The sequence below is a fragment of the Microtus oregoni genome, unplaced genomic scaffold, assembly GCF_018167655.1.
Source record: "Microtus oregoni isolate MIOR12 unplaced genomic scaffold, Mior012 000001F_ref0000356, whole genome shotgun sequence".
Classification (NCBI taxonomy): Eukaryota; Metazoa; Chordata; class Mammalia; order Rodentia; family Cricetidae; genus Microtus; species Microtus oregoni.
In genome coordinates, this window is record NW_024543060.1 from 74,837,096 (window position 1) to 74,850,407 (window position 13,312).

At 39.5% G+C, this 13,312-nt stretch overlaps 1 protein-coding gene across 4 annotated transcripts in view; it reads left to right on the top strand.

The window, feature by feature from the left end:
• The window catches only part of Otogl (otogelin like), a 123,373-nt gene that overhangs the window by 31,208 nt on the left and 78,853 nt on the right, over window positions 1-13,312 (top strand). For all 4 annotated transcript variants that reach the window (XM_041670772.1, XM_041670795.1, XM_041670781.1 and 1 more), the window contains exons 16-18: window positions 1,487-1,610; window positions 3,389-3,566; window positions 8,306-8,430. In XM_041670772.1, the coding sequence (XP_041526706.1) occupies window positions 1,487-1,610; window positions 3,389-3,566; window positions 8,306-8,430 (427 nt within the window). The remainder of the gene's footprint in view (window positions 1-1,486; window positions 1,611-3,388; window positions 3,567-8,305; window positions 8,431-13,312) is intronic.

Sequence of the window (13,312 nt, forward strand, 5' to 3'; positions counted from 1 at the left end):
TCAAACTCTTTGTGTAACAGGGTAGTTTTTTTTTTATAGGATCCAGTAGGTTTCATATCATTCCAAAGGGATACATAAAATGTAATAATATAATATATAATTCTTTGACTTATTATAATATCGATGTTGGATCTTTTCTTTAAATAAAAACATCATTAATCTGTTATAAAAGGAAAAATAATTTCAAAATTTTACCTAAACCTTTAATAATCAGGTCAGGTAATCCTATAGAAGAGTGGGGATGGGTAAAGGATTGTAGGAGCCAGAGGGGTCAGGGACGTCACAGGAAAACTCACAGAAAAAAAAACCTGGGGTCCACAGAAACTGAACCAACAATCAGGGAGCCTGCGTGGATTTCACTTAGGACCTCTGCATGTATGTTATTGTTGTGTGGCTTGGTGTTCTTGTGAAACTCCTAATAGTAGGAGAGGGGGCTGTCTTACCTTCTTGTGCCTGCTTATATTGGATCTTTCTTTTCCTATTGGATTACTTCATCCAGCTTTCATGTGAGGGAAAAGGCCTAGTCTTAGGGAAACTTGATTATGCCATGGCTGCCTGATAGCTATGAGAGGCCTTCCCTTTTCTGAAAGGAAACGGAGGAATGGATTGGGGGCAGTGGGAGGAGAGGAAGGTGGAATGAGGGAAGAGACATTGTAGTTAGGATGTAATATGTAAGAGAAAAATAAATAAAAAATAATTCCAATAAAAGGCCATTTTCAACAATCCCCCCCTCCATAGTTTATTTTATTTTATTTTTTTTAATATTTATTTATTATGTATACAATATTCTGTCTGTGTGTATGTCTGCAGGTCAGAAGAGGGCACCAGACCTCAATACAGATGGTTGTGAGCCACCATGTGGTTGCCGGGAATTGAACTCAGGACCATTGGAAGAGCAAGCAATGCTCTTAACCACTGAGCCATCTCTCCAGCCCCATAGTTTATTTTTGAGAGAGACTCTTGCTATGTAGTACAATCTAACCTAAGATTTTTAACACTCTTCCTTCCTCAGCATCTGGAGTGCTGGGATTATTCATGTGAACCAGCATGCTTGGCTCCAACTTGATTCTTTCATTGATATTTATTAGTGTTGAATTAGCTTTAGAATGAGTCCTACATTGTTGGTTATACAATGCAATTGTCTTTCGTGACAAGTTTGTCAGTTGTACTTGCTAAGTGATGCACCATGTATCTTAGAAGACAATTGCTGGCACTTGACTGAAAATATTGCTATTACACAGTTTCTGCAATCTGTATCATATTTGATATATTATAGCCAACCATACATTGCGAGGGGTGGGATTACATGTAATGGATTAGGTATCAGTTGTTCATTATATCTATCACCAACACCAAGCCTCCATTATAAATGAGAAATTATTTATATGTACTCTTTTTTCTGTCTTCCCCTTTCTCTCCCATCCTTCTCCCATCTTCTTGCCTCTGTCCCTTCTTTTCTATCACGAACACTTTGACTTTTATGCAGAACCTGGGTTTGGTCTGCCTTCAGTCGATAACTCTAATACTGGAGGATGATTTCAACAAACAAGTGACGCTCAGTAGAGGAGGCCAGATCCTCACCAGTCCCAACCACGGCTTCACTCTGAATGGTAAGAAGCAATGCTGTGCGTGCATTAGCATCAATAGCAAGCACAATCTAAAGATTTTCTTCTTGTTCGATGACAAAAACATTTACTGGGTGCTTGTGTTGTTCTACCAAAATACTGGAGGCATCATATTTACTATTTTTCTCAAGTGGCCTAGAGTTTGCACAAGCAAACAGATTCTCAAAATAAAATGAGATAGACTCAAAGATTTGTGGAGGAATTTGAGGGTTTGAAGGAGGAGGAGTAACCCATTCAACACTGGGCAAAGGGCTTTATGGGTCAAGTGAAGATTTGAAGCTGAGAAATTCTTAGGGTGAAAAACTGAGATAGTGCTGTGGAGGGAAGTGAGGGATAAATGTATGAAGCTTGTTTAGGGGATAATGTAACCAAATTGACATTGCTACATCATTGAGAGAGCCAACAGAGACTATCCAGAGCTGACATCAGGAAAGCGAGTGGGGTATGAACAGTGTGTCGAGGGCTTTGTATGTGGTAGTTTCCTGAGATGGACCTTGTTGATGTCCACATCGCAACATAGATATTAAGGATATTCTTTTGCTCTCCCAGTGAGAACTCTCAGCCGTGTTCCAGCTTGTGTTCCAAGTCACAAGTCAGTGTCACGCAGGTATCATGTGAAGAAAATTCATATAGAAATCAATATAAAATAGTTACCATTTTATGAAATGGAAATCTCATACACTTTAACCAAATAAACAGTGAGTTTTAAGGAGTTTCTTTTGTTTTCCTTTTTTATGACTATGAGGACAGCGGTGTGGAAGTGATTTTGAGATGATATCAGCCATACAACATGAAGCATGCTGTCTAGTGAGGCATGGCAGAGCCGAGGAGGAGATGCTCCAAGGCAGAGAGAGCAGAGACGGGGAAGACAGACTGATGAGGGTCTGTCAGAACACAGTGGCCGGCACTTACTGCTGGATTCATTGGCGATGTTTGGGGAAAACAATGAGGAAAATACAGTGGTCAAAGATTTTTCAGGTTTATGGCTTTAGGGACCAAATTGAGAAATTTAAAATCTTTAAAAAAAATTGACAGAGGAGCAAAGAAGAGCTTTTGGTGACAAAGTCACTCTCTTAGTTTTGAGCATGAGTTTGTCTGTGTTGTGTCTCATAAAATAGTGATTACCAAGAGCTATACTTTCCATTTCTTTTTGTTGGCATTCACAAGAATATGGAATATATGTAAGGAAATTGATACTTCCTAATGGATCATGGCCACTTTAGGATAGCATCACATGTCATGCTACACCACAGCATACACATACATACATGCACACACACTGCATCCCCATAAACACACACAAATGACATATACACACAAATATTTACAAACACAGGTCATATGCCACACCTCCACCCCCAACCCCCCCATATAACTATACCCCTCATCTCTGCTATACTATTCATTCCTTCCACACACAAACATATACACGTACACCACACACAAATACACACACTATAAAAAATGATTAGAATTCAAATATCTAAGATCTACCACTTTAAGGTGTTTGACAATGGAAATTATGTGTTGATAACAGTCCATATGGAATACTGCCAAAGACTGAGAAAGTGAGAGAGAGGGAAGGAAACAAGAGAAAACAAGAAGCCACTAGGAAAGATTCATCCCTGGAGCATAGACAAGTCCTGCCAACTGGCTACACACTTGCAGGTGTCATAGAAAGAGAGGCCTACTGTTACCCTTGGTCATCTCAGAACACTGCCTCTGTGCGACAACCCTCATTTATATATGTTATTTCCCTCCAGGCATTGTGGAAATCCAAACCCTCTCATCCTTATTCATTCTTTTGAGAACCACCTTTGGCTTAAAGATCCTGTTTGCTATTGATGGAGAAAGAATTTACATACAGCTTTCCAGTGCATGGAAAAGAAGGACATTAGGGCTGTGTGGCACCTTTAACGGCAACATCAGAGATGACTTTCTGTAAGTGTGATTTATGTCCAGCTCGTTGAGTTTAATGACTGTCAGTTTAGAGGAGGGCGATTCATTAAAAAATGTTTACATAACGGATAGGAGGTCAGCAATCGCTGGCTAAGCACTTCACATATACCATCATATTTAATTTGTATAGCCAACCCCCATTAGAGTTCTTGTCTCAGTAATTAGAGAAGAAACTAAGACCCCAAGGGGACAAAAAAGTCATTCAAGGTCACTTAGGATTTCTTAAAGTTTTCCCACTCAAGATCCCTTTTATCCATGAAGTTTTATGCAGTACTACATAATATATATATATATATATATATATATATATATATATATATATAAAATATATCAAACATATAGTGATAATAAGCTATAAGAAAAATTATTTTAAGCAATTCTTTGCTATAATATAATTTTACTGTTTAAGATGAAAGCAAACTTGCATAGTGAGAAGATGATTGTGTTTTTACACAAAGAATTGAATTGAATATGTCCTACTGCAGGACATACAGCCAGATTCACCCAATATTTTGGTTTTAAAAACATCAATATTGAGAATGCTGTTTCACATAAAAATGTAGTAGAAAATGGTAGTGCCGCGTTTAAGGTCATTTCAGATGTTCTTGAAAAATTTGTCCTAACCTCAAGCCAAAATTTGATGACTTTTAAAACAAAACTCAAATCAACAAGTAAGATGCTTAAAAAAAAAGCAAGCATTCTATCAATACAGTCTAAAGATAACATTAATTTGATACTTACATGAGGGAGGAATTATGGTAGAAAATATTAAAAATACACTTTCTAAAGCAAAGCTGTTGTTTGCCTAAGAGCAAACATCTTTGTGCAGTTTAAACATTGCAGTTCTCAGCATACAATATTCTCCAGGCAGAGATGAGGTGCTCCAGGCAGCGTTTGTTGACGTTGTATGGCATGACAGTACGTAAAGCGGGTAGCGTGCGTTGTGTGGCACGTCAGTACGTGAAGTGCGTAGTGTGCGTTGTGTGCTGTTGCCGTAGAGTCACGTAATGCCTCGCAACTGATTGCTGAAACACCTTGGAATCACAACGTATTTAATGTGATGTGATTGCGTGTGTGTGTGTGCTTGTGTGTGTGTGTGTGTGTGCTTGTGTGTGCTGTGCAGGTCAGGAGTCAACCTAGAGTGCTGCTTTTCAGGGGCCACCCACCTTGCTTTTTGAGGCTCTCTATTGGTCAGGAGCTCCCTGATTAGTATAGGCTGTGTGCTCGAACGCCAGGACTCCAGCTGACTCTACCTTCCCAGTGCTGGGATTCTAAGTGTGCACCCCCATTTTCTACAGGGATTTTAGGGATCAGAAAATGTCTTATGTAGCCCAGGATGAATTCAAACCTGCAGTGCAAGCCAACGTTGGCCTTGAACCCCTGATCCTTTTGCTTCCACCTCCCAAGCATTGGTATTATAGGCACCTGTTCCGCATATGACCTCATTTGTCTTGGAATTTAGTTTGGGTGGCTGGTTTTTCAGAACCCTTTGATTGCTGCCAAACTTTTCATGACCACCTTTCATTTGCACAACTCTATATGTGTCATGACCACACTTTAAGATAAACTATGAACTAGCCCACATTCTGGAGTGATGCTTGACTTGACTTTATGCAATGGGACTCAGGATGTGGCTCACTGCTGCCTCCTGTGTGCTCCTCTGCTACATAGCAAGTTCAGTCATCTGCTTTTAGAAACTTGCAACCTTTTAGAAAATCCTAATGTCATTTGTATTAATTATTATTTACAGTACGTGCTGGTTTTGTTTGGCACTGCTGTTAGTTATGAGACAAATTCTGGTGTCTAAGTTCGTTGGATTTTTCTGAAAATTGCTGTTGTGTTGGCAGAAAAGCAATAAATTACGTCTGTCTCCTTGATATGAGAATATGCTTTTGCAAAACCTGTTTGAATCAACAGTATCTAGTTCAGGGTCATGTTGTGAGTACTGGTCCTTTGGTCCAAAGCCTCCTGGGAGACAGTTAAGTGATGACAGGGTACTTATCCTCTGCAAACTGATCTTGCACTATCAAGGAGGGATTTTAACCATTAGAAAACATGGAATTAAAAGCTAACCACCCTGATGGCTGTCAGGAGTGGTCGGGAGCTGGGCTGAAGGTGGGGCTGGCGGAAGGGAGTTGTTGACCAGTGGATGACTAGAGATCTTCCACCCAGCACAGGAACAAGCGTTGATGTGTTAGATACTTAAACATTGCTAAGAGGCTAAATGGCAAATTTCCTCATGCAATAATGACAAGAATATGAGGTGACACCTGTGTCTGTTAGCTTGGCTCAACCCTTGCAGAGTGGATACGTGTAACGTTAAAGAATTGTATTGTACATACTAAATACATACAATTTTAAGCTGGCCCGTAATATCCATATAAAAGATTCTAATGATGAACTATTTGGTGACAGGTGAGAAGCTAATAGTGCACATAATATATTGAGGTAATTTCAAAATAATAAATGTTGCCCTTCGTGGTCATAACCAGAAATAGAGTATAAGCTTAGAGGTCGCTGTGGGCTGAGCATCCAGGGAATATGTCATAGAAGAGCCATTCTCTAAATAACATGTGATTTTTTTCCCCCCAAATAACTCCACACATAATCTTTCCCTCTGTGGTTTTTCCCTTTATAATCTTAATTGTAAACTCTGGTTTAATAATCAAACCAAGCAGACAGTGTTTGCTTTGTAAAATTGAGTTTATATCTAGCTGAAGTCAAGTCTGGATTAGCTGCGAGAAGAACATCATTTATTGGTTTTTGCACCAAACTGCCAGGTTTGTGAGCATTAGGAGGCACTACCCTTGGTCACTGTAAGCGTAGAACTTGCTCATCCCCAATAGACAGCCGAACTGAGCAGAACTTTTAACCATGCATCAAGAAGTTCACTGAATGTGTAATGAAACAATGAGAGCTGATGCTTTAATTAAAGTTTCAAAAGTAAAGTTTATCTTACATTATCTCTAACGCAATTTATTTACTTTCAGATCTTTTTTTTATTTACTTGAAGTTAAAATAACAATGTGTCTATCACATTTTCAAAACAGAAACCAGGCTAGGAGGCTTGGCTCAGATGTCCAGAAAAGACATTAAGCCCTCTTTCTTGGCCTTGTTTGTCAGAACGGGTTAGCAGTCAGAGTTTAACAGATGGCAGATCTGTCTGCCACTCTCCGAGGCACCAGTCCCCTCCATGCATAAACATTCAGGCGCGATAAGGATGCAGGATAATATTTCAGTCAGAGATAACTCTTCAACAGTGTTTAGCTTTTCAGCTAAAGTAGTTAAAATTCTTTACTTGACAAAGGTTAATGCCAATCTACAAGCATAGTTTAATGGAAAAGTATTAATTGAGAATTTATTTTACATGCCCTGTCAGAGTAAGTCAGGTATGATGAGCTGAAAGACCATTTTATAAAGTGAAATACAATAAATAAACAGGCCTACATTCTGGTTCCTATCTTTAACCAATTTATTGTTTTAAGTCAACCAAGTGAAATAAGAGAGCCAGGCTCCGGGTAGCTCCTCCTGGGAACCCTGAGATATTTTGCTTTCCCTGGGAGGAGGCAGGGAGAAGGAAGGCAAGGAGGAACATAAATAGAACTCAGGCAGTTTCTTGAATTTTAATACGTTCATCTGAACAAAATGAGACTTTTATTTTAGGCTTCTCATAGTTCTTTAGCATCCTGGGGGCTTGCTGGGAAATAGGAAAAGGAAGGAGAGGATGCACGGGATGAGGGGAACTGTCACCCAATGTCTTGTGCACCGTTTTCTTTCTCTCCTTTCTGTGCCATTGAAGAACTGGTCTCAGCTAGCTGGTGACCGAAGCACTGACCTTTTAGCGTGCTGTGAGAGTGGAAGTCAAGCCTAGACTTCTGCTCAGGCACATCGTGGCTGTGAGCACAGGCCTATATATCCTTCAGGAGACTGGATTTGCTTTCTGGATCTGTATAAGTAGACTTCACAGGTCCTGGACTAATAGGAAATCACTTAGCCAATGTTGTCTGTTGAGTTAATGAGTTTTGAGGGCCCCTGAAGGTGGAACTTCATATTTGCTCCCTTGATATTGTAGTCTCACTTTAAAAGGGTGGTTGTATCTCTTCTGTTTTGGTCTACTGAGGAAACTGAAGAAGTGAGGAAATTTGAAGGAAGGGTGACGTTCTATCATTTTTTACCCCAATTTTAATAGTATTAATTTTGCTCAGTATTTCAGGCCTTATATAAATTGATATAATGAGTCAAGAGTATAAACCATTTTACCCTATGCTATTTGCCATTAGCTTGAACAGACCATAGGAACTTTGCACTTCTACATTCCCACAATTACCCTAATCCACACTCAGACTGGTTTTGGTTATGTGGGTACTGTGGGAGCCAGGACTGATCTTTTGTTTTCTTGAATACCAGCTTAATGAAACTGATCAACATTTCTCTGAGGTACTTTTTTGCTTCTTTTATAAAATGGGCATAAGGAGGATTTCTTCACAAAGCACAAATGAAGATTCAATCACATTACATATGTCGATAATTTCACACCTTGAAAAATCTCAATAATGGGAAGCTGAAATGTTTATGTTTCTTAAAAATTGCTAGCAAACTTGAAGTTCTAAGATTTACTTAAATATTAAGTAAAGGAACATTTGCTTATTTGAATATTTGAAGGATATGCACGAATAAGGTGAATAAGAGAGACGATGGTGAACATTTTCTTGGCTTTCCAGCTCTCCATCGGGCATGATAGAAGGAACCCCACAGCTTCACGCACATGCGTGGAGAGTTTCCTCCACTTGTTTTGCTCCTGTCCACGTCCCGATGGTGGACCCCTGTAATATTAATCAACAGAACAGTAAGTCTTCCTTTTCACATGTAGACTTAAGGGGAGATGCTCAGTATGTTACTCTAATTTTATAACATTATGCTATGATTTGAAATTATGATTTATTCATTATGTAAGAGCACTCACTGCCATTCCTTATGTGTTTTTGTTCAGTCATATGCCTACATCCATGCCTGTTAAATGTAATTAGGGCTATTTAGAAGAACAGAAAACAACCCATTACTTTGCATTTAAAAATTTATACACCATGGGTATTTATAATTTTTCTTCTTCTTAAACACAGTCTGTGTTTTGGGGTTTTTGGATGCTGGGAACACTCTAACACTGCTGTCAGACTTTGGGGATGCTCAGCTTCAGTTTCATGGTGTGATAACTCAAGGACATCATGGATTTATTCCTATGCACAGCATCTATTATAGCTTTATGAGCAGGGAGTCCATAATTTAGTTTGGATGTGCTGGGAAGAACAGATAATCTTGCTCCCAACACTTAAAAAAATTAGATGTTTTTAACTTGATGAGGAGGATTGTCAATCTTGCTCGTTAATCTCAAGAGTACTGGAATCTTGGCCTGTATCATTTATTATGTTGACATCCCATTTCCATTTTTCCTCCATTCCATTCTGATACTTTAAAAATGAATTTACTTCTTCAACTAATCTCATTTGGCTTTTGATATCTTGTTTCTAACAGTGACGATTTCCTTCTTGCTGTTGCAGCGACTTTATTATTTGTCAAGTTGCCCTGTAGAGGTTTCAGTGGGGTTCTTGCAGAGCTGTGCCTTCTGGCTGTGGTTTTTATCAGCCTCCACTGTGTCCGTTTTACCACATTTTTCATTGCTTTGTGAAGTAATAAGGGCGGCGGGGCTGCGTCCCCAGCACCCCGGCCGCCTGCTCGGCTAGCTTATGCCCCGAAATAATTACACGGACACTGTATTCCTCCAAACACTGCCTGGCCCATTCTCTTCTAGGCTAATTCTCACATATTAATTTAGCCCACCTCTAATCATCTGTATGTAGCACCCCAAGGTGCGCTTACCGGGGAGATTCCAGCCTAGTCCATCCTGGGTCGGAGCTTCATCCCGGGAGCGGGGCATGGCGTCTCTCTCTGAGGCGTCTGCTCCCGAGAGAGCTGTGGAGTCTCTGAGCTCACTTCCTCTTCCTCCCAGCGTTCTGTTCTGTTTACTCCTCCCACCTATCCTCTAACCAATAAAATGGGCCAGGGCAGTTCCTTTATTAGCCAATGACCTTCCTCCATCATTTCCCCTTTTTTCGGTTTAAACAAAAAAAGGCTTTAACATAGCAAAATTACATATAACAAAACAGTTATCAAGTAAAAGTTACAATAATCTTTATCATAACTAAGGAAAACTATAACTATAACTAACTATTCTTAACTCCATCAAAGACTCCAGAAAGATATAATATTACCTAAGTAAACAAGAACTAAGAAACTTCAAACTCTAGAAATGACAAAGACATCTCGCTGCCTGGACAGTCACCCAAAGTTCTTTTGTACCGTTGGGGCATCCATCTTCAGCCTTCAGGCCCATGGTATCCAGCAGACATTTCCATAAAGCAGGAAAATTCAAAGTCAGTTCAGTCACTATCTGTTGTGTCCTGCAGAATGTCTCGCAGACTCTTTCAAAATGAATCAGGAACCCCGAAAGATCATCTCACCTTAGGCAAGTTCAGTAGTCCTCTCTCTGCGGGTTCTCTGTGTCCAGTTTATGCAATAGTCCAGGCAAGAGCAGTTTCTTGCCCAAATGGCTATCAAAACTCCATAACGAGCCTCTTCAATGCCCATCTTCCTCTTGAAGTAGATTGGTGCTGCCAGGAGCAGAGTGTCTCATTGTCATGAAAAGTCCTCAGTTATTAAAACATTAAATGTCCTATTCTGTAATCTTTGAAAGACATGAAGAATGTCTATCTAACTGAAATACATCTCTATATATCTAGAAAATCTAACTAACATGACTACAAGCTTTACTATTATCGATGATTATCCATTAACAACCTATATTTCTTAATTATACAGTACATATTTAAATGAACTACACAATCACAATACCTTAATCAAAATCAGAAACACTTATACATATAACAAAATTGACCTTAAATCTCTATCAATAAAGCAAAATCTATACTAATGCAAATTATTCATACCTATATCATATCCCCCTTTAAATGTAAAAGAACGTTTATAAACCATATTTGGGAACATGGGCGCAGTTTTTTCTTTCCAAACTGCTTCCTGCTGAATGGGGGCGCTGTTAATCAGATCATTTAGGGTGTAACCTGTGTGCCAGGTTTATCTCAGTTGGCAGTTGAGTGAAGTAATTTTTTGAAGATGTTCACTGAAACCCTTCAGGAGGGCGTGGTCCATCATACCACATTGGAATAGAAGAAATGAACAGCGTCTCATCCTCTGTGAAAACAAAATAAGAAACTCCTTTCCAAAGCATCATGTCCTTAGATCCAAATTTCAAAGTTAAGGCATTTTCAAAGTATCTATGTTGGATTAGTTCAGCAGCATTTATAAACAAATATCTTTTAGCAGTTGTTTGTCCTTCCTCAGCATTCAAACGATTCAAAGAGAGCATAATAGTATACAGTATCAAGATTCTCTGTGTATTTTCCATCATCGTGCGGCTTTATTTTAATCTCTATTTCGTTTATTTTTACTTTTAACTTTTTGTTTTTTGAGACAGGTTCTCTGTATCTTTGACCTGAAGTAACTCTGTAGACCAGGCTGTCTTTGAACTCTCAGAGATCCGCCAGTCTCTGCCTCCCAGGCATTGGGATTAAAGGTGTAAACTACTACACCTTGAACTCACAGAGATCTGTTTGCCTCTGCCTTCTAGGCACTGGGATTAAAGGCGTGTGCTACCACACACAACAACTCTCTTCCTTTTTTTTGTTTTTTATTTTAAGAATGTCAACTTTTAGTCTGCATATATTTTTAACACACTTTAAACCATTCAGAAATTTTTTCTGTCTTTGAATCTCTCTTTACTGTATATCTCTCTTTTTCTGACCACATGAATCTTTAATTTACCAAGCAATCTCAGTAGGACTAAAGGCGTGGCTTTGCCAGCTAGATCCAGTCCATTCCTTAGCTTTCCAGCCTCATGGCTGAGGTATCGGCCAGAGCCGCATTCAGTGCCACAAGCCTACAGTGTTTCAATGTCCCTGTCAGCAGGCGAGCTTAAGCAGCCTGTGCTTGCAAACCGTACGAACCGCCTGTGTAAAAGAGTCAGAGTTTGCCCTGGCAGGACAGCCCAGAAAGCCGGCATTTTTAAACGGCGCAGCTTTTTTCCTGCTTTGGCTGAAAACCGAAAAGCATGTGTTCAGCTTTTCGTCAACACCGTTTAAGTGTTTCGTGGCAGGACCTCTTAATGAGCTGCAGGCTTTGCAGCTAAAGCTGAGTCAGGAAGCCTCTCTTAGATGAGGCGCTTGCTTGCCTCTAGCAAGCAGAGTAGAACCGAGAAATTGCTGCTACCAAGAAACCAGGCACAATGCTTTCACTTTGTTCTAGAATTACTTCCCAAGCTGTCTCAGGCTTTATGTGGAAGCAGTTGTCCACGTGGGCGCCATATGTAATAATAAGGGCAGGCGGCTGGGTTGTTGGGGACGCAGCCCCGCCCCCGCCCTTATTATTACAGCTTTGCTTTCACACTTGATGCCTTCTGTGGTGTATGCTTTAGAGATTTTCTTTTTTGCTTTTGCTGTGAACTATGATTTCTTGAAAATCCCAAACACGCAAATTAAAAAAGACCCAGGAAGAAAGGAAAAATCGATAAAAAGACAGTAACTTTGAACCAAACTCTTGATATTTTCTCACAAGGATCTTCTTGAGTTACCTCTTATACAACAGCAGCATGATTTGATCTACAGTTTCTTAGGACACAAAGGAATGGCCTTATCAGTGTGTTCTTTTACTCTTTCAGGATTCTTGGGGTTAGGACTGTGTCTCCCAACTGTGTATAGTCATTTGTTTTGGATTTGCATGCATATTTAATGCAAAAATAGTGTTTAGGTAACTACCAGGGTTTTTATTATTAATAAATATGTCAGATCTGGGAGGAGTTGGAGGAAGAGTTGGGTGGTGAATATGATGAAAATGCATTGTATTAAATTCTTAAAGAATTAGTAGAAATACGTTATATTGCAATTAAATATCCTTGGTGTCCTCAACAAAATCAATTCAGTATTGTTCTTTGAAAGTAAAACTATCTGATGTCCATCTGCCTCTCAGTCACAATGACAATATAAAGACTGGTTTTTATCTATGAGGAAACCAATGCATGTAAGGTACACTTACATCAAGGAACCACATACCCCACCTTTTCTCAGTTTTCTGAAAGATCTTAGCTCCCTGATCTGGTCAAACTTGTTTTGCTAGTCCTACACAGGAATGCGTTAGGTCAAGGACTGATTTGAAGTTGGCGATTGTACAAACTTGCTCCAAACACTATAATGACAAATACTATAATTCAAATACTATAATGATATTTGTGTCTCCGAGACTTCAAAATATATTCCAACTCCTAATCATTGTTCACCCATTCTTTCACACATAGATTTATTAACCAAACAAGAGTGAGCTATTCACGTTTGCTAGATATTGGCCACTGCATTGTGTAGATGTTGAATCGAATGACTATGACATCTGCCCCATTGTCTTTCACCCCTGAGACTCCATCAGAAGGAATGCAATGATTGCTAGACCTGGAGTAAAGGGTTTTCTATAGACTTGTCGGCTTATCCATTATCTGGAACCACTTTTCTCGTGCTCAGAGGCCTGGAAGTCATATTTGCCAGGTTCTCACAACAGGTTTCCTGAGGCAATCTTCAGGTTGGGGCTGCCTGAGGCTACCACTTCTGTCAGTC